This window comes from Mya arenaria, chromosome 6 (assembly GCF_026914265.1).
Source record: "Mya arenaria isolate MELC-2E11 chromosome 6, ASM2691426v1".
Taxonomy (NCBI): Eukaryota; Metazoa; Mollusca; class Bivalvia; order Myida; family Myidae; genus Mya; species Mya arenaria.
This window is the reverse complement of record NC_069127.1, coordinates 42,175,569-42,197,446: the sequence shown is the minus strand read 5'-3', so window position 1 is coordinate 42,197,446 and position 21,878 is coordinate 42,175,569. Positions and strand designations below refer to the sequence as shown.

Here is a 21,878-nt window from a genome sequence, read left to right as displayed (position 1 = left end):
TTTTACCGCGTTATTTTGACGTCATTTGAAAAAATGCTTCCGGTTACAGTCGGGTCGTTCTATTTACAGAATGGGTAGGAGAGAGTTACTGAAAGGTTTTCTTAAATGAAATGAAGTATTTTTTAACAATTATTTAATGAAATAATGAACTATTTGTGTAAATATAAGTAATGAATTGCGGGCTTGATGTCATTATCGGGGATATGAACGCAATTTGGCTGGTCAAATTACGCATGGAGTCCTTCGGACTCCACACACTTTGACCAGCCCAATTGCGTTCATACCCCGATAATGACATCAAGCCCGCAATTCATTACTTATATATAACAAACATTTTTCAAAAAACTGTTATATATCAATGAACAGGAAGTTGTTGATTACTTTTGCTAATTGAGTAAAAAAACATTATTGTGAACAAATAGAAACATAATTCCTGATATAACCAGAATTGTGTTAGAATCTATGGTTTTAACCGCAGTGGGAAGTTTGAGAAAAGCCCTAACAGGCAACTTATTTTATGACAGAATTTGGTGAACGCCAGTTTTAATAGTTACTTGGTTTAATCCGGAGTGGGAAGTTCGAAAAAAAACACAACGTATCAAACAAAGTTGTTGTTAATTACTTTGGCTAATTGCGTTTAAAAACAACAACACTAATGTAAAAATAAGAACATTATACCTGTGTTATGTGTATTATAAATTGAAATGTGGTACTTATAATGAAAAATACTTGATATATATGAAGTGAATGGTGATTACCTTTGGTATGATATAACTAGTATTTTGTAAAAATCTATGTTGCGACTATTGTGTCATATGTGTTTGTGAGTGAAATATTCTTTGAATTTGTAATCAGAGAATGTTCGGCTTCAAGTAAAGTTTTACAGTTGTTGAATTCGCACATTAGCCTGCAAGCTTGATGCCAAATTTCTTTAGGGCTTGTTTATTTTCAAATAAAGCAAGCCCATTGGGGTTGTTGGTAATTTGGTTATGTTAAAAATTAAAATCTGATTTCATCCCTTCTCTTGTCCTTTTAAACTTGTTTTGATTTTCGTCAGTCACCATTTTATGCAAATCCAAAACGTCGCTTTCTCTTATTTGAATCGTGTCGTATTTCCTATGCAATGTATACCATAGTCGAGATTTTTCTCCGTTATTTCTGTGCTGTATTCGACACTCTTTGATTTGCAATAAATCGAATGCAAAAGCCTGAAACCGTTTTGTTTGGATTTTGAATTTAAGAATATTTTAAAAATGCTCTGACCGGCAACTTATTTTATGACGGAAATGGGCGGACGTAAGTTTTATAGTTTCTGATTTTATCATGAGTGGGAAGTCATAGTAGTTAATTATTATTGCTTTTTGATTTAAGAATCTTTAAAGCTGCACTCTCACAGATTTGCCGTTTTGACAACTTTTTTTATTTTTTTGTCTTGGAATGAGCAAATTTTTGCGTAAATATCTGCAAACCAGTGATAAAAGACTGCTGACAAAAGATCAGATTGCAGATTTTCGTATTTCCGTTCGAAAATTGATGCTTAAGGCTTATACCGTTACTAACGGTTTAAGAAAAATGCATAAAACATCAATTTTTGAACCTAAATATAAAAGTCGCGATCTCATTTTTTGTCAACACTCTAATATAACTGGTTCTCAAGGATTTTCGCAAAAATTGGCTCGTTCCAAGACAAAAAAAAAGTTGTCAAAACGTCCAATGTGTGAGAGTGCAGCTTTAAACTTATTATTGAGTTTTGTCATTCATCATTTAACACCAATACAAAATGAGGCTTCCTCTGTATTTGAATCGCCTCAAGTGCTTTCCTTGCAATATACCATGGTTATAATTCTTCTCTGTAATTTCCGTGATTTAAAATCGACCATCTTTGATTTGCAATTCATCTTTGCAATGGCCTAAAACTGTTATGTTTGGATTAACAATTTTACAATATTCAAAAAAATCACCACTGGCAACTTATTTTATGACGAAAATTAGCGGAAGACAGTTGTAATAGTTTCTGATTTTATCGGGGATAGGAGGTTTGAAAAAACTGTTTTGTATCAATGAAGTCAAAGTTCTTAATTACTTCCGCTAATTGAGTTTTAAAACCCCCACTATTTTGTACAAATGTGATCACTTTTTTAAGATTGTGTTATGTGTAATATAAATTGAATGGTGACAACCAACTTGATGTATAAGTAGTTAGTTGTGATTAACCTTCGGTGTGATATAACCAGTATCGTGTTAAAACCTATGATGCACATTTTGTATCATGTGTTTGTGGATGTGATCTTTTTTTTAAATTCGTGATAACAGTACAGATAATTATATTTGTAGAAATTCCATTGTCACAATTTTATATTTTACTTCAAATATGTTTGATTACTTCATAAGTTAGAATAATAAAACATTGATATTTTAAAATGTATACGGCAGATTTCACAAAAAGGCAATTATGTGGCCCATTTGCTTTCATTTATTTTTATTGCATGTCAACGTCATTTATACAGCAATTGCCTTTCCCAACCCATTAAGAACAACTTATATTAGTGACTTGTATTAAAATAATGAAAATATTGTGTTATATAAGGTCAAAAAATGTAAAAATATTCCGATATTTAGGACAAAAAGGACAGAAAACTTCCCAGTACCAATATACCACTTTTTTGAGGATGCTTTTCAGTAACATCTGTGGTAAGTATTTTATTCTTGTCTGTTGAATTATGTTTGCAAAAAATGTTAATTAAAACAATAATATATCTACAATGATTGCATTTCGTTCGTAATATACATAAATTTTCGGTAATTACGCATGGTGATAACGTTACGATAATCTGTCCTCAAATTGTTGTGTAACATTAGCAGACATGATCCACTGCTAACTGTTTTAAGCCTAAACACACCTTTATTAAATCACTGAAAACAAAGACTACGTGTCGGATAAAAACAGTATTGCATGTAACAAGAAATTGATCATTCCCGATCATAAAGTTTTTTAGGTCTAAAAATGTGTTAATGTTACGCAAAATCGATTCTGTCCCATTTTAGCACTCTGGCTCAAGTTCCACCATTCTGGCTCAAGTTCCACCACTCTGGCTCAAGTCCCACCAGTCGGACTCAAGTTCCACAACTCTGGCTCAAGTACCACCACACTGGCTCAAGTTCCACCACTCTGGCTCAAGTTCCACCATTCTGGCTCAAGTTCCACCACTCTGTCTCAAGTATCACCAATCTGTCTCAAGTATCACCATTCTGGCTCAAGTACCACCATTCTGGCTCAAGTTCCACCACTCTGTCTCAAGTTCCACCACTCTGCCTCAAATTCCACCATTCTGGCTCAAGTTCCACAACTCTGTCTTAAGTTCCACCACTCTGACCCAAGTACCATCACTCTGCCTCAAGTACCACCATTCTGGCTCAAGTACCACCATTCTGGCTCAAGTTCCACCATTCTGGCTCAAGTACCACCATTCTGGCTCAAGTAACACCATTCTGGCTCAAGTTCCACCATTCTGTCTCAAGTACCACCATTCTGGCTCAAGTACCACCATTCTGGCTCAAGTTCCACCATTCTGGCTCAAGTTCCAACATTCTGGCTCAAGTACCACCACTCTGTCTCAAGTACCACCATTCTGTCTCAAGTACCACCATTCTGGCTCAAGTACCACCATTCTGGCTCAAGTAACACCATTCTGGCTCAAGTTCCACCATTCTGTCTCAAGTATCACCATTCTGTCTCAAGTACAACCATTTTGGCTCAAGTACCACCATTCTGGCTCAAGTTCCACCATTCTGGCTCAAGTTCCACCACTCTGTCTCAAGTATCACCAATCTGTCTCAAGTACCACCATTCTGGCTCGAGTACCACCATTCTGGCTCAAGTTCCACCACTCTGTCTCAAGTTCCACCACTCTGTCTCAAGTGCCACCATTCTGGCTCAAGTTCCACCACTCTGTCTCAAGTTTCACCACTCTGACCCAAGTACCACCACTCTGGCCCAAGTACCACCATTCTGGCTCAAGTACCACCATTCTGGCTCAAGTTCCACCATTCTGGCTCAAGTACCACCATTCTGGCTCAAGTAACACCACTCTGGCTCAAGTTCCACCATTATGTCTCAAGTACCACCATTCTGGCTCAAGTACCACCATTCTGGCTCAAGTACCACCATTCTGGCTCAAGTTCCACCACTCTGTTTCAAGTACCACCACTCTGGCTCAAGTACCACCATTCTGGCTCAAGTTCCACCATTCTGGCTCAAGTTCCACCACTCTGTCTCAAGTACCACCATTCTGTCTCAAGTACCACCATTCTGTCTCAAGTACCACCATTCTGGCTCAAGTTCCACCATTCTGTCTCAAGTATCACCATTCTGTCTCAAGTACCACCATTTTGGCTCAAGTTCCACCATTTTGTCTCAAGTATCACCATTCTGTCTCAAGTACCACTATTTTGGCTCAAGTACCACCATTCTGGCTCAAGTACCACCATTCTGGCTCAAGTTCCACCACTCTGTTTCAAGTACCACCACTCTGGCTCAAGTACCACTATTCTGGCTCAAGTTCCACCATTCTGGCTCAAGTTCCACCACTCTGTCTCAAGTACCACCATTCTGTCTCAAGTTCCACCACTCTGTCTCAAGTGCCACCATTCTGGCTCAAGTTCCACCACTCTGTCTTAAGTTCCACCACTCTGACCCAAGTACCACCATTCTGTCTCAAGTACCACCATTCTGGCTCAAGTACCACCATTCTGGCTCAAGTTCCACCATTCTGGCTCAAGTTCCACCACTCTGTTTCCAGTACCACCACTCTGGCTCAAGTACCACCATTCTGGCTCAAGTTCCACCATTCTGGCTCAAGTTCCACCACTCTGTCTCAAGTACCACCATTCTGTCTCAAGTACCACCATTCTGGCTCAAGTTCCACCATTCTGTCTCAAGTATCACCATTCTGTCTCAGGTACCACCATTTTGGCTCAAGTACCACCATTCTGGCTCAAGTACCACCATTCTGGCTCAAGTTCCACCACTCTGTTTCAAGTACCACCACTCTGGCTCAAGTACCACTATTCTGCCTCAAGTACCACCATTCTGTCTCAAGTTCCACCACTCTGTCTCAAGTGCCACCATTCTGGCTCAAGTTCCACCACTCTGTCTTAAGTTCCACCACTCTGACCCAAGTACCACCATTCTGTCTCAAGTACCACCATTCTGGCTCAAGTACCACCATTCTGGCTCAAGTTCCACCATTCTGGCTCAAGTTCCACCACTCTGTTTCCAGTACCACCACTCTGGCTCAAGTACCACCATTCTGGCTCAAGTTCCACCATTCTGGCTCAAGTTCCACCACTCTGTCTCAAGTACCACCATTCTGTCTCAAGTACCACCATTCTGGCTCAAGTTCCACCATTCTGTCTCAAGTATCACCATTCTGTCTCAGGTACCATCATTTTGGCTCAAGTACCACCATTCTGGCTCAAGTACCACCATTCTGGCTCAAGTTCCACCACTCTGTTTCCAGTACCACCACTCTGGCTCAAGTACCACTATTCTGCCTCAAGTTCCACCATTCTGGCTCAAGTTCCACCACTCTGTCTCAAGTACCACCATTCTGTCTCAAGTACCACCATTCTGGCTCAAGTGCCACCATTCTGGCTCAAGTTCCACCAGTCTGTCTAAAGTAATACCATTCTGGCTATTGAGTATATGCATGCTCTCTAATTAAATAAAAAAGATCTAGTTGTGTCGACACTTGCTGGTCATTCGACCTCATTGATTCATTTGCTTATGTATTGCACACTACACAATTAAAGAAATCTCTCCAGTAATTATGATTGGTTCAATTAGTGTATCTGTCCTTCGAATCAAAATGTCAAAGTATTGTTTATTGTCATTTTAGTTGCTGTTGTCTCCGTCATCGTCGTGCAGAAACATTAAACCATTGAGGGGTATCTTGACTTAAAAACCCGCCTATAAGATACTGAAATAACGTGGTACAGAGACAATATGTACTGGAACGGCTAGGCTCAAGACTCAGGCTTTATATAGGAGCTATTTAAACACTTTCCGTGTTTATCTACCCCAATTCCACCAAATGCAGTTATGTTTTGCCGAGTTTTGGTAAGTTGTTCTATTTCTTCCAGAGTAAAAAGAGGGCAATAAAAACAACGGCGATAATTTAGTGGTAGTATGTCATTCTAAATAATGCACCAGATGAATTGTAATCGCCACGGTATGACTGTGGTATTTAATAAGGAGTAGTATTATATATTTATGATGTATCATTGATGTTGATTGAGAGGATACCATAACAATCTTCGTTATTTATTGTGATTTTATTTATTTTTGCTTTTGGATTGAAAACCCAACAGCGGTTTAAGGAGCATTAAAACTAGAGATAGCATGTTGATTGGATGAACTGTTTGTGTATCGAAAAAGTTTTGGATCATAGCCTGAGTTGGATGGAAGGTGGATACCTTCAAGAAATTTGATTTATAAAATACACGGTTACATAAACAGAGATCTTACAATACCTATAAGATGAAGTTTGATGACATAACCGTTCTTTTAGGGGAATTTGGAAAGTACCAGAAGATATTGTATTTTCTCGTCTGCTTGCCGGCGATATTTACAGGGATGCAGATGATGTCGTCTATTTTCACCCTGGCCATCCCTGACCACAGGTAAGCGAGTACACAGTTAAAATGAATACGAAGGAAGCTGATCAACTTAAGAGAGAACATTTCGTCGTATGATCGAAATATACCTCACGCCTCAGCACAGGAAAATCTATTTTTGTGATCGATTGGTAAGATTGATTTCCATCTTATACCAATATTTTACAAACGATTTCTTTCTTTGATACTAAGATTATAATATACCAAAAATTTCATTTACGTGAAATTAGAAATTGCGTTGAAAAACAACGTCGTCATATCATTTTTGTGACGTCATTAAAACAAAATTAAACCCGGCATTGTGATCTCTACGCTATTTGTCTTAAGCAGCACGGGAACCAATGTCCATAAAAGCAGTGGATTTATCAAAATTGATATTTTCAAAGCAGTAATAATATCGGGATATTTCACCGAAAAGCATAAAAGAAAATTTCGTAAAATACACGGTCTGTTAAAAAATGCATTGAGCTATGAGTTGTGTTTGATGAATCGGTATAAACATGTTCCAGATGAAGAAAAATGAAGGATGATCAAATCATACGTGACCTTGACCCCGTTACTTTAGTTAACTGCTGTTAAATAGTTTGCCATATTTGATGAAACTGTATACATGTGTATATTTCATATGATTTGAAAATTAGCATCACATTATACATATTAGAAGTGCTAAAATACCTCAATGCTTATTAAATGCTAGGCCATACTTGATGAAGCAGCGTATACATATTAAACAAGATTTGAATATTGGTACGCAGGAGAAATTGAGGGGTAGTCAAAATATGCGGGCGTGACGTCAACTTCTGACTGCTTAACAAAATTTAATTAATTTAGACACTTTAAACCAGTTTCAGAAACCCTGGACCTTTCTTTCCCTTTGTATAGTTTTATGCAGCAGCAGCAGTAGTAGTAGTAGGAGAAGTAGTAGTTGTTGTAGTGGTGGTGGTGGTGGTGGTGGTGGTCATAGTAGTCGTAGTCGTCGTAGTAGTAGTAGTAGAAGTAGTAGCAGTAGCAGTAGCAGTAGCAGTAGTAGTAGTAGTAGTAGTAGTAGTAGTAGTAGTAGTTGTAGTAGTAGTAGTAGTAGTAGTAGTAGTGGTAGTAGTGGTAGTAGTGGTAGTAGTGGTAGTAGAAGTAGTAGTAGTAGTAGTAGTTGAAAAAGTAGTAGTAATTGTTGTAGTAGTAGTTGTAGTTGTAGTAGTACTAGTAGTAGTAGTAGCAGCAGCAGCAGCAGCAGCAGCAGCAGCAGCAGCAGCAGCAGCAGTAGTAGTAGTAGTAGTAGTAGTAGTAGTAGTAGAAGTAGTTGTAGTAGTAGTAGTAGTTGTAGTAGTAGTAGTAGTAGCAGCAGCAGCAGCAGTAGCAGTAGCAGTAGTAGTAATAGTAGAAGTAGTAGTAGTAGTAGTAGTAGTAGTAGTAGTAGTAGTAGTAGTAGTAGTAGTAGTAGTAGTAGTAGTAGTAGTAGTAGTAGTAGTTGTAGTAGAGGTATTGGTGGTTGTGGTGGTTGGTGGTTGTGGTGGTGGTGGTCAAAGTTGTCGTAGCAGTAGTAGTAGTAGTAGTAGTTGTAGTAGTATATCCCCGAGTGAAGTAACGTCACCTCGTCATGTCTGTTTTTATCCGGTTCATTTCTTTCTCATTCATGATCAAATTTCAAAATAATATGGTAGGAGTGACCATAAAACTTGGAGCGTATATTTTCTTAAATCATAAAAAATACCACAACTAACATTGTTATTTTAAATATAAATTTCAGATGTGCTTTGCCTGGTCTTGGAAACGACACGTACGAAGTCCAAGGACAATGGCATAAACTTCTTATCAACCAATCCATTCCATGGGAAACTGGCAAAGATGATGAGGGTTCATTGGTTTACAGCTCGTGTGATCGATATGTGACCAATGAAAACACGTCTTACAATGCGCATTACATTCCAGTAAATACAAGTACTGCTGAATGTGATACGTTCGTCTTCGACCAATCAACGTTCAAGAACACTTTCATTACAAAGGTTATTTCATATACAAAATGTTAGACAAATAGTAAAAATAATCGCGCATACTTGATTACTGAAGACGATATCTTAAATCATCCCAAATTTAGATTTATATATATTAAATCGCGATAACAGACCAACATGCTGTATGTAAGAGTTGGTCAAAGTCATCCATTTGATTAAACAATTTGATTTGGTATTATTTACTAAAGATATATAATCTCGTTATTTGTCATAAAAATATTTCAGTGACATCAAGCGTCGTTTAATTTCTGGGTGGCTTCGAAATAAAAATACGATTGTCCTCTCAGAACACTTATGTATCAAAGTTTCAAAGAATTCTTAGTCACAAATTAGGTCATGTACACCGTTTAACTAAGTTACTTTTTATTAATGGTATATATGTAAAAACAATAAGCATTGCAAATTTTCCTAGAATTATGCCTTTTAATTCGTAACATCTCCAGCCCACTAGGCACAACGCCGCCCTAAAATTGCCTCTGCTTAGTAATAGCCATTGTTGATCTTGCTTTTAATTAACCACAAATTCGGCATACATGACAACATTGGCAGAGATTCGAAAGTAAAAACTAAATTGAGTACGAAAGATATACATAAAATAATGCATTGATTTTGGTATAATTTATTGCACTTTTTCCACCAGACAAACCTGGTATGCGGAAACAAACTGGCCCGGGCCAACGCCAACATGATACTGATGGGAGGGAAACTGTTCGGATCTATCGCCATCGGTGTATTCTCAGATATGTAAGTTATGCAATACACAGAGGATTGCTTTAGAAAAGTAAGAAGTCATAATTTTGTTCTATGTGGTGTACAATTACAGTGACATATTTAAGAAAAATTATACGGTATAAAATTTTAATGACTAAGAAGCGCTTGCTTGCATCGCTCGCTCAACCCTTACAAGTTACTTGAAGTAATCATTATGCTATTCCACAATATGTTCTAATTATAACTTCGTATATGTTTTCTGTCATCACCATGGTGACGTTAAAATCAATGATGCAGACAACATTTAAACGAACAAGCATCTGTTCCCTGATATGATAAGGAACCTAGTATCGGCTCGCCGATATGTATGTAAACGAACCTAGTATCGGCTCTCCGATATGTATGTAAACGAACCTAGTATCGGCTCTCCGATATGTATGTAAACGAACATAGAATCGGCTCTCCGATATGTATGTAAACGACACTAGCACCGACTCTCCGATATGTATGTAAACGACACTAGCACCAGCTCTCCGATATGTATGTAAACGACACTAGCACCGGCTCTATGATATGTATGTAAACGACACTAGCACCGGCTCTCCGATATGTATGTAAACGAAACTAGCACCGGCTCTATGATATGTATGTAAACGACACTAGCACCGGCTCTATGATATGTATGTAAACGACACTAGCACCGGCTCTATGATATGTATGTAAACGACACTAGTACCGGCTCTATGATATGTATGTAAACGACACTAGCACCGGCTCTATGATATGTATGTAAACGACACTAGCACCGGCTCTATGATATGTATGTAAACGACACTAGTACCGGCTCTCCGATATGTATGTAAACGACACTAGCACCGGCTCTCCGATATGTATGTAAACGACACTAGCACCGGCTCTATGATATGTATGTAAACTACACTATCACCGGCTCTATGATATGTATGTAAACGACACTAGCACCGGCTCTATGATATGTATGTAAACGACACTAGCACCGGCTCTCCGATATGTATGTAAACGACACTAGCACCGGCTCTATGATATGTATGTAAACGACACTAGCACCGGCTCTATGATATGTATGTAAACGACACTAGCACCGGCTCTCCGATATGTATGTAAACGACACTAGCACCGGTTCTATGATATGTATGTAAACGACACTAGCACCGGCTCTCCGATATGTATGTAAACGACACTAGCACCGGCTCTCCGATATGTATGTAAACGACACTAGCACCGGCTCTATGATATGCATGTAAACGACACTATCACCGGCTCTATAATATGTATGTAAACGACACTAGCACCGGCTCTCCGATATGTATGGCATCGACCCTAGCACCGGCTCTATGATATGTATGTAAACGACACTAGCACCGGCTGTATGATATGTATGTAAACGACACTATCACCGGCTCTATGATATGTATGTAAACGACACTAGCACCGGCTCTCCGATATGTATGTAAACGACACTAGCACCGGCTCTCCGATATGTATGTAAACGACACTAGCACCGGCTCTATGATATGTATGTAAACGACACTAGCACCGGCTCTCCGATATGTATGTAAACGACACTAGCACCGGCTCTATGATATGTATGTAAACGACACTATCACCGGCTCTATGATATGTATGGCATCGACCCTAGCACCGGCTCTACGATATGTATGTAAACGACACTAGCACCGGCTCTCCAATATGTATGTAAACGACACTAGCACCGGCTCTATGATATGTATGTAAACGACACTAGCACCGGCTCTATGATATGTATGTAAACGACACTAGCACCAGCTCTATGATATGTATGTAAACGACACTAGCACCGGCTCTCCGATATGTATGTAAACGACACTAGCACCGGCTCTCCGATATGTATGTAAACGACACTAGCACCGGCTCTCCGATATGTATGTAAACGACACTATCACCGGCTCTATGATATGTATGTAAACGACACTAGCACCGGCTCTCCGATATGTATGTAAACGACACTAGCACCGGCTCTATGATATGTATGTAAACGACACTAGCACCGGCTCTATGATATGTATGTAAACGACACTAGCACCGGCTCTCCGATATGTATGTAAACGACACTAGCACCGGCTCTATGATATGTTTGTAAACGACACTAGCACCGGCTCTATGATATGTTTGTAAACGACACTAGCACCGGCTCTCCGATATGTATGTAAACGACACTAGCACCGGCTCTATGATATGTATGTAAACGACACTAGCACCGGCTCTATGATATGTATGTAAACGACACTAGCACCGGCTCTATGATATGTATGTAAACGACACTAGCACCGGCTCTATGATATGTATGTAAACGACACTAGCACCGGCTCTCCGATATGTATGTGAACGACACTAGCACCGGCTCTATGATATGTATGTAAACGACACTAGCACCGGCTCTATGATATGTATGTAAACGACACTAGCACCGGCTCTATGATATGTATGTAAACGAAACTAGCACCGGCTCTATGATATGTTTGTAAACGACACTAGCACCGGCTCTCCGATATGTATGTAAACGACACTAGCACCGGCTCTCCGATATGTATGTAAACGACACTAGCACCGGCTCTCCGATATGTATGTAAACGACACTAGCACCGGCTCTCCGATATGTATGTAAACGACACTAGCACCGGCTCTATGATATGTATGTAAACGACACTAGCACCGGCTCTATGATATGTATGTAAACGACACTAGCACCGGCTCTCCGATATGTATGTAAACGACACTAGCACCGGCTCTATGATATGTATGTAAACGACACTAGCACCGGCTCTCCGATATGTATGTAAACGACACTAGCACCGGCTCTCCGATATGTATGTAAACGACACTAGCACCGGCTCTCCGATATGTATGTAAACGACACTAGCACCGGCTCTATGATATGTATGTAAACGACACTAGCACCGGCTCTCCGATATGTATGTAAACGACACTAGCACCGGCTCTCCGATATGTATGTAAACGACACTAGCACCGGCTCTATGGTATGTATGTTAACGACACTAGCACCGGCTCTCCGATATGTATGTAAACGACACTAGCACCGGCTCTATGATATGTATGTAAACGACACTAGCACCGGCTCTCCGATATGTATGTAAACGACACTAGCACCGGCTCTATGATATGTATGTAAACGACACTAGCACCGGCTCTATGATATGTATGTAAACGACACTAGCACCGGCTCTCCGATATGTATGTAAACGACACTAGCACCGGCTCTCCGATATGTATGTAAACGACACTAGCACCGGCTCTATGATATGTATGTAAACGACACTAGCACCGGCTCTATGATATGTATGTAAACGACACTAGCACCGGCTCTATGATATGTATGTAAACGACACTAGCACCGGCTCTATGATATGTATGTAAACGACACTAGCACCGGCTCTCCGATATGTATGTGAACGACACTAGCACCGGCTCTATGATATGTATGTAAACGACACTAGCACCGGCTCTATGATATGTATGTAAACGACACTAGCACCGGCTCTATGATATGTATGTAAACGACACTAGCACCGGCTCTATGATATGTTTGTAAACGACACTAGCACCGGCTCTCCGATATGTATGTAAACGACACTAGCACCGGCTCTCCGATATGTATGTAAACGACACTAGCACCGGCTCTCCGATATGTATGTAAACGACACTAGCACCGGCTCTCCGATATGTATGTAAACGACACTAGCACCGGCTCTATGATATGTATGTAAACGACACTAGCACCGGCTCTATGATATGTATGTAAACGACACTAGCACCGGCTCTCCGATATGTATGTAAACGACACTAGCACCGGCTCTATGATATGTATGTAAACGACACTAGCACCGGCTCTCCGATATGTATGTAAACGACACTAGCACCGGCTCTCCGATATGTATGTAAACGACACTAGCACCGGCTCTCCGATATGTATGTAAACGACACTAGCACCGGCTCTATGATATGTATGTAAACGACACTAGCACCGGCTCTCCGATATGTATGTAAACGACACTAGCACCGGCTCTCCGATATGTATGTAAACGACACTAGCACCGGCTCTATGATATGTATGTAAACGACACTAGCACCGGCTCTCCGATATGTATGTAAACGACACTAGCACCGGCTCTATGATATGTATGTAAACGACACTAGCACCGGCTCTCCGATATGTATGTAAACGACACTAGCACCGGCTCTATGATATGTATGTAAACGACACTAGCACCGGCTCTATGATATGTATGTAAACGACACTAGCACCGGCTCTCCGATATGTATGTAAACGACACTAGCACCGGCTCTATGATATGTTTGTAAACGACACTAGCACCGGCTCTATGATATGTATGTAAACGACACTAGCACCGGCTCTATGATATGTATGTAAACGACACTAGCACCGGCTCTATGATATGTATGTAAACGACACTAGCACCGGCTCTATGATATGTATGTAAACGACACTAGCACCGGCTCTGTGATATGTATGTAAACGTCACTAGCACCGGCTCTCCGATATGTATGTAAACGACACTAGCACCGGCTCTATGATATGTATGTAAACGACACTAGCACCGGCTCTATGATATGTATGTAAACGACACTAGCACCGGCTCTCCGATATGTGTGTAAACGACACTAGCACCGGCTCTCCGATATGTATGTAAACGACACTAGCACCGGCTCTCCGATATGTATGTAAACGACACTAGCACCGGCTCTCCGATATGTATGTAAACGACACTAGCACCGGCTCTCCGATATGTATGTAAACGACACTAGCAACGGCTCTCCGATATGTATGTAAACGACACTAGCACCGGGTCTATGATATGTATGTAAACGACACTAGCACCGGGTCTATGATATGTATGTAAACGACACTAGCACCGGCTCTCCGATATGTATGTAAACGACACTATCACCGGCTCTATGATATGTATGTAAACGACACTAGCACCGGCTCTCCGATATGTATGTAAACGACACTAGCACCGGCTCTCCGATATGTATGTAAACGACACTATCACCGGCTCTCCGATATGTATGTAAACGACACTAGCACAGGCTCTATGATATGTATGTAAACGACACTAGCACCGGCTCTCCGATATGTATGTAAACGACACTAGCACCGGCTCTCCGATATGTATGTAAACGACACTAGCACCGGCTCTATGATATGTATGTGATATGTATGTAAACGACACTAGCACCGGCTCTCCGATATGTATGTAAACGACACTAGCACCGGCTCTATGATATGTATGTAAACGACACTAGCACCGGCTCTCCGATATGTATGTAAACGACACTAGCACCGGCTCTCCGATATGTATGTAAACGACACTAGCACCGGCTCTCCGATATGTATGTAAACGACACTAGCACCGGCTCTCCGATATGTATGTAAACGACACTAGCACCGGCTCTCCGATATGTATGTAAACGACACTAGCACCGGCTCTCCGATATGTATGTAAACGACACTAGCACCGGCTCTCCGATATGTATGTAAACGACACTAGCACCGGCTCTCCGATATGTATGTAAACGACACTAGCACCGGCTCTCCGATATGTATGTAAACGACACTAGCACCGGCTCTCCGACATGTATGTAAACGACACTAGCACCGGCTCTCCGATATGTATGTAAACGACACTAGCACCGGCTCTCCGATATGTATGTAAACGACACTAGCACCGGCTCTCCGATATATATGTTAACGACACTAGCACCGGCTCTATGATATGTATGTAAACGACACTAGCACCGGCTCTATGATATGTATGTAAACGACACTAGCACCGGCTCTCCGATATGTATGTAAACGACACTAGCACCGGCTCTATGATATGAATGTAAACGACACTAGCACCGGCTCTCCGATATGTATGTTAACGACACTAGCACCGGCTCTATGATATGTATGTAAACGACACTATCACCGGCTCTATGATATGTATGGCATTGACCCTAGCATCGGTTATCCGATCAGTGTATGTAAACAAACCTATGATTAGTTCTCCCAAACGTATGAACACGCAAGCCGCTCATCGGTTATCTGATGTGTATGTGTTTCAAGTTAAGTGTGTCCCTCACTATAAAAGAACTCCGGACACTGCAAATTCATCTGACCATATGGTTTCTTCAATGCCAAAATTAATGCCTACAGGAGTGCCAAGTTTAAAATGAGTTTGTTTGTTTTTTAAAGATATTTTTTTACAATATAATTATTATCTCTGGTTTATTCGGCGCGTTCATCAATCATACATGCAAGTACAGGCATCAATGAAAATATATTTGCACTACAAGATGTCAATATTCATCTTTACGGATAATTTATGTCTATTGTACCTCATATACAACCCATATATAAACATTTAAATAGAACAAGGACCTGTTCATCGGAGTGAAATCGCACACACACGGCTTCTGTTTGGATCGGTGGTCTAAATATACTGTGAATACATTCTGTAGCTCATGTGTAAATGTATGGGATGACTTTGGTTTAATAACATGCTGTTGAAACCATTTCTACAATCGCAATCAGAATGTAAAATAAATGGTTAAGACTAATAATGCGATGATTCTTTTCGTTCATGTGTTTCGTACCGTTGTGGCGTCCGCACCAATCTAAACATAACTAAAACTACTGACGAATGTTCTATTACCATTCACATTTATCTGACTCGGCCGAAAGACAGTGTTGATACTCACCATGTTTTTCGAATTGGTTCGGCGTTCGCACCAAACTAAATCATTCGGATCTCCTCGGCCATTTTTATCGAAAACAGCCTCGGATGTATTTGGACGGTTCACATACTCAAGAAGTGGTACGTTTAAGTCCGCCGCAAGTAGATCGCGTAATAATTTTATTTAGTAGTTAAACTTTATGACTAAACTCTTGGGAATCTTAATTATGTTTGCAACAATACACGTCACTGGCAATCAATTTAAACTTAGATCAATAAATACAACTCTGAAACACTACATTTCAGTACATTTGTAATGATATATTTGTATTTCAAACATTTACGAACTACATCAACTGATGTACCGGCATACATCCGAGGTTGTTATGATAAAAATGGCCGAGGAGTTCCGAATGCAAACTAAATAGAAATAATACTATCGACGAATGTACTGTAACCATTAACATTTTTTTAGATTCGGACGGAAGAAGGCGGTGATGCTGTCTTCGTTCTTGCACATCGGGGCGGCGTTTGGGTCCGCGTTCGCGCCCAACTACGGGGCCTTTGTTATATTCCGTTTCATCCAAGGTGCGTCAAACTCGGGCATCTTCATGTCGCTCTTCGTCATTGGTAAGTACTATGTCAGTGATTTATTTTGTAACTTTGATGCACCCACTGTACTCGTATATTTCGAGGAAAGGACTCGGGATACCCAGCCAAATGTGAATAACTCTTCGGTCAGTGTTTTACTCCTACGACGCAGCGGGGGTCCCCAAGAGGCGGGATTTTGACAGACCGGTTGAACAGCGCAATTCGGGTCTTGGTCGGACTTTTTAAATGATTTTGAATATCCCCTTTCAAACATATTTTGCCATGGTTCTCTGCCTTAGAAATTTGATTACACTACAAAATGTACCGTAAATCCAATGTGTGTCCACCCGTCCATGTTAGGCATTGTTTGTTACCTACTTCATAAATATACTCTCTTTTTTCCGTTGGGGCCAGCGCGTCTTTGCTCTTACGCGAAGGAGTAAAGTTCGAGGGCGAATGAGCGAAGGGTACTTTACTGAAAACTTTTTCGCCCTTCAGGTGTGGAGCTGGTGGGTCCCTCTAATCGTGTGGCGGCAGGGATTATCATCGAATTTTTCTGGTGTACCGGTCTTTTCTTGCTGTGCCTAGTGGCCTACTTCGTGCGCACGTGGAATATCCTGCTGCTCGTGCTCGCGTGTCCAACTGTCCTCCTCGTTTTTTACTTCTGGTGAGGTGTTCCAAATTGATACCCGAACAATTAAGACTGGTATAATTGCTCTTATTTGAACGAAAAGTAATGCAACGAAAGGTACCAGTCACGTTTTAACATTAAAAGTTGCCTTAAAGTGACACTCTTATTCAAAATTAATACATACACATGTAAAACAAACATGAGTTTTGAGTGATACACCCTCAACTTCTTACTAAATAATGCATTTATCAAAAATATTAATTACTTTAACAGTATTATAACTGTGTATTTAATAGATGAAAACGAAAGAATATTAAATGATTGGTGAATGCTAAAAGATTTACTGCGATTTACTATGGTCTCATAAGGTAGAAATACCGTGTTTTCTGCACATTTCTTTTAAATTAAACTAGGTATCCTTCATAAGAACCATTGTTTTCAACATTTGTTCATCCTTTTGGGTATCTTAAAACAATTGTAATAAATTTGTTAAATCGTATTTGGGAGTAATAGTGCATCTTTAAAGAAGCTAAGAGAACTTATCTAGTGGTTTATAGTTTGATTCCTTTTCCAGAGTACTTCGCCCTGCTCTGCGTCCAAACACAAGCACATTGTCAATATTTACTTTCGTTTCAACTACAGTTTTCTCTTTTGATCGTATATTATCTGATGGAAAACATATTGAACTTATCGAATTTTAGTTAACCAAATGTTATACACTGATATTTGTCGAAGCTTGAACTTATTGTGGGTATCAACCACTCCCCTTTTTAGAACGCCGAATTTCGGGCAATTTTATGCTGCACTCTCACCATACCATTTTTACAACTTTTTTTATTTTTTTTGCCTTGGAAAGAGCAAATTTTTGCGTAAATATCTGCAACCCAATGATATTAGATTGCTGGAAAAAGTAGTTTTTCATATTTCCGTTTGAAACTTAATGTTAAATGGCTTAAACCGTTACTAACGGTTTAAGAAGAATGCATAAAGCATCACTTTTTAACTAAAATATAAAAATCTGCGATCTATTTTTTTGTCAGCAGTCTTATATAAAAAATAAAAAAAGTTGTCAAAACGTTCAATCTGTGAGAGTGCAGCTTTAATGCGGTATTCCGAATGTCGAGGATTAGTACCATCAACAGGGAAACTGGATTCGGATTTCATAAAAAAGTAAACATACAAATACATCGACACTATTGCAACATTTCTTTCTTCGTATCTTTGTTCATTTTTATCTTCGAAAAAGAAAAGAAGTATTTGCAAATATGGTGTTCGTGTACGTCTTAATAGGGACAGCATTGTAGAATTTTGGATTCTAAATAAATGCACCTTTAAAAACTCCAACTGACCGGATTAGGTTTTTGCCCGATTAATTTTTGTTTTGCTTAAATAGTGCCAAGAGTTGTATGTCATTGTTGATGTTACGGGTTGAGCTCTCAAAAACACATTTAAAGATTTCTTTGGATGTGTAAAAAAATGCGATCAAACTTTCAAGATTTTGGGCATGTCCGTAGCGATTCTCCTTTTTTAAGGATAGTGCTAGTGGCCAGGTTTTTGTCCGAAATCTTACATTTTGTCAGTATTTGGTGATATAATTACTTTAATAAATAATTTCAGACCAAACACTGAGTCAAATTCCTATGATATGACCGATCTCATAGCGTGTTTATAAAGTTATACTAGTAGATTGTTTTTCCATTACAACAGGTTAATCCCCGAGTCCCCTCGCTGGCTGATCTCCAGGGGAAAGTACGAGGAGGCGGAGAAGATCATCCGGAAAAGCGCGAAAGTAAACAAGGTTGAACTTCCGGAGAAGGTGATAGACGCGGACAGCGTGGAGGAGGGCGGCAAGGAGAGCATCCTTCGAATGGTTACCGTCCCCCGTCTCCTGATACGCACTATAATCATCTACCTCAACTGGTGAGTGACCGCGCCGTTCACAGTTTTAGGTCAGCACTGGTTAAAAACTCGATTTGAATTTGATATTCGTCTGACGAAAAAACTCGTCCGAGGCAGACAGTCAACGAACCGATCAACCAACCAATCAATTCTCGATGAATTAAGCATTCGGTGAACACATTTTCCTCCGTTTCGATATTTATTTCTGTTTTCTTATTGAGAAAGAACTCAGTTAATCCAAACACGATTATATGTGTTAATTATTTGAGATTGCTTGCTATTTATTGCGTGCTAACCGACCGGTGCATCTTTTGACCCACTCCATATGCAGGGTGGTAGTAAGCATGGTGTACTACGGCCTTGGACTTAACGTGGGGAACCTTGACGGTGACATCTACACGAACTTCGCCATCAACTCTGCCATGGAGGCCGCGGCGTATATCGTCTGTCTCCTCTTGCTGAACCGCGTCGGCCGGAAGGCGCTCCACTGCGGCACTATGATCCTCGGGGGCGGGGCCTGCCTCTGTACCATATTTACTGTGCTGTATGCTGATAAATGTAAGTTGGTTGAACTTATTTTATACCCGGGAAAAAATAAAAACAAGACTCATTATCTGTTCTAGAAATCAATTCAAATGGGTCGTAGAAGATATCATCCATGTATATATGTTTATAACTCTACTTTGGCGATCTACAGTGAAAAGAGCAAGCGTACCTCGCCCTAATGTCTGTTTATCGTCAAAATTGGACTCAAACTTTTTTTCTAAACTAAAAAATTGGTGTGGTTAGTGCATTGGTCAGAGTCGATATATGAATTATTGATTGTCGTTCGCTCACATAAAATGCAAACACTAAAAATATGCTACCTTTTAGTACTTAAACTAAAAAGCTGAAAAAGTAAACATTGGTGGAAAAAATAAACTGACTGAAGTATACTCTATTGAACTACTTTTTGGCGCATTCGTCAGAATCGATCGAAGTAAATTAGTAAACGGAAGATTTATAACATTCCTCGAATGGCATTGGTCATCACAAAATGCAATAAGAAGGGACAGTAATTATCATAACGTTTTGTCGTTGTTTTTCAGTTTCAAGAATCAACCTTGAGAATCGGTTAAAACTGTAATATTATAGTAAAAAAGGGAGTTACACATTTCTATAATTACGAGAAAACGCACTGCGTACAGTCTTCATTATTAGATAGGTTAAAGATAGCAACGCACAACACCGGATAAAAATGTTAGTTTAGTAATTTGTTGCTACAGATTACAAATTTGGACGTACGTTAAAGAAAACAGTTGTACAATCAAACATATATTAAAAAACAACAACAATTCTTTCTTTCTTAAGATCGTACCAGGCTCCTTAAATGTTCCTTGTATTTTCTTTCAGCTCTTTACTGGATCACAGTGGTATTATCCAACATTGGAAAGTTTGGGATATCGGCGGCGTTCGCCATCATCTACGTGTGGTCGGCGGAACTTTTCCCGACCCTCGCACGAAACTCTGGGATGGGCTCGAGTTCCATGATGGCCAGGGTGGGCGGTATCATTTCACCGTATATCGCCGATCTGGTGAGTATTTTGAGAGAACATGTAATTTCAACTCAACAGCTCAAAGTTCAAGTTTTTCATTTTAAAAGTGCAGCGCATCATTAAGTATACGGGAAAGTTGGTTCTGCAAGTTTTGTTATCTTTATCATAGGGAACATTTGTGGAGGGTGACTTTGGAAAGGCGCTTCCGCTGATCATCTTTGGCGGCCTATCCGTGGTCGCTGGGTTCCTGTCGCTCTTCCTGCCAGAAACCAACGGACAGGTACTTCCGGAAACGATCGAAGACGCTGTTAATTTCGGCAGGCAAGTTGGTGTTGGTGACAAATTACTTCAGAAAAATCAAGCAAGAACAATCTTTCATTGTTAAAGTGTTCACAATATCTGTTTTCGTATCTCCGCAGGACCACACCCGATTCCAAGAAGAAGGACGTGGCTAGCAAGTATTTTGTCAATGACGTTTTTACCGGCAACGTCGACTCCCCGACGGAAGAGAAAAAGAATGCAGAAATGTTGGAGCAAAACGGTTACAGCACGCACATGTAGATAGTAAATGCCAATCGTAAAGACTCGGCTATCTCCGGCAAGTTGGACAATGCTGGTTCAGATTGACTAAATATGTAAAATAGTGGTAAAAGGGAGATACTGTTTCGACAAACTGACACTTAAAAATTTACTGATTATTATGAAACATATATTTTCGTTTTTGACAAAATATATCACTGCACTATAACATAGATCAATCCTTTGATACTTTTAAATGTAACAGCAGTCTCATATTTGAAAACATGCGTCAAATGAGGATTGCTGTCCGACATGGGGAGTCCGCTACTCCAGTCTATTACATGACTATTACAGTCCATCAAATTGCTACTCCAGTCTATTACATGGCTAACCCAGTCTATTAAATGACTATTACGGTCCATCAAATTGCTACTCCAGTCTATTACATGGCTAACCCAGTCTATTAAATGACTATTACGGTCCATCAAATGGTTACTCCGGTCAATCAAATTGCTACTCCAGTCTATTA

General features: G+C 40.0%; 1 protein-coding gene across 1 annotated transcript; it reads left to right on the top strand.

The window, feature by feature from the left end:
* Window positions 1-6,538: 6,538 nt before the first annotated feature.
* LOC128237806 (organic cation transporter protein-like) lies at window positions 6,539-21,391 on the top strand. The gene is made up of 10 exons (XM_052953392.1): window positions 6,539-6,681; window positions 8,420-8,675; window positions 9,325-9,428; window positions 16,650-16,804; window positions 17,264-17,432; window positions 19,104-19,316; window positions 19,627-19,853; window positions 20,688-20,869; window positions 21,000-21,151; window positions 21,250-21,391. Exons 1-10 carry the CDS (start codon window positions 6,539-6,541, stop codon window positions 21,389-21,391), a joined length of 1,743 nt encoding a protein of 580 aa, XP_052809352.1.
* Window positions 21,392-21,878: the final 487 nt, after the last annotated feature.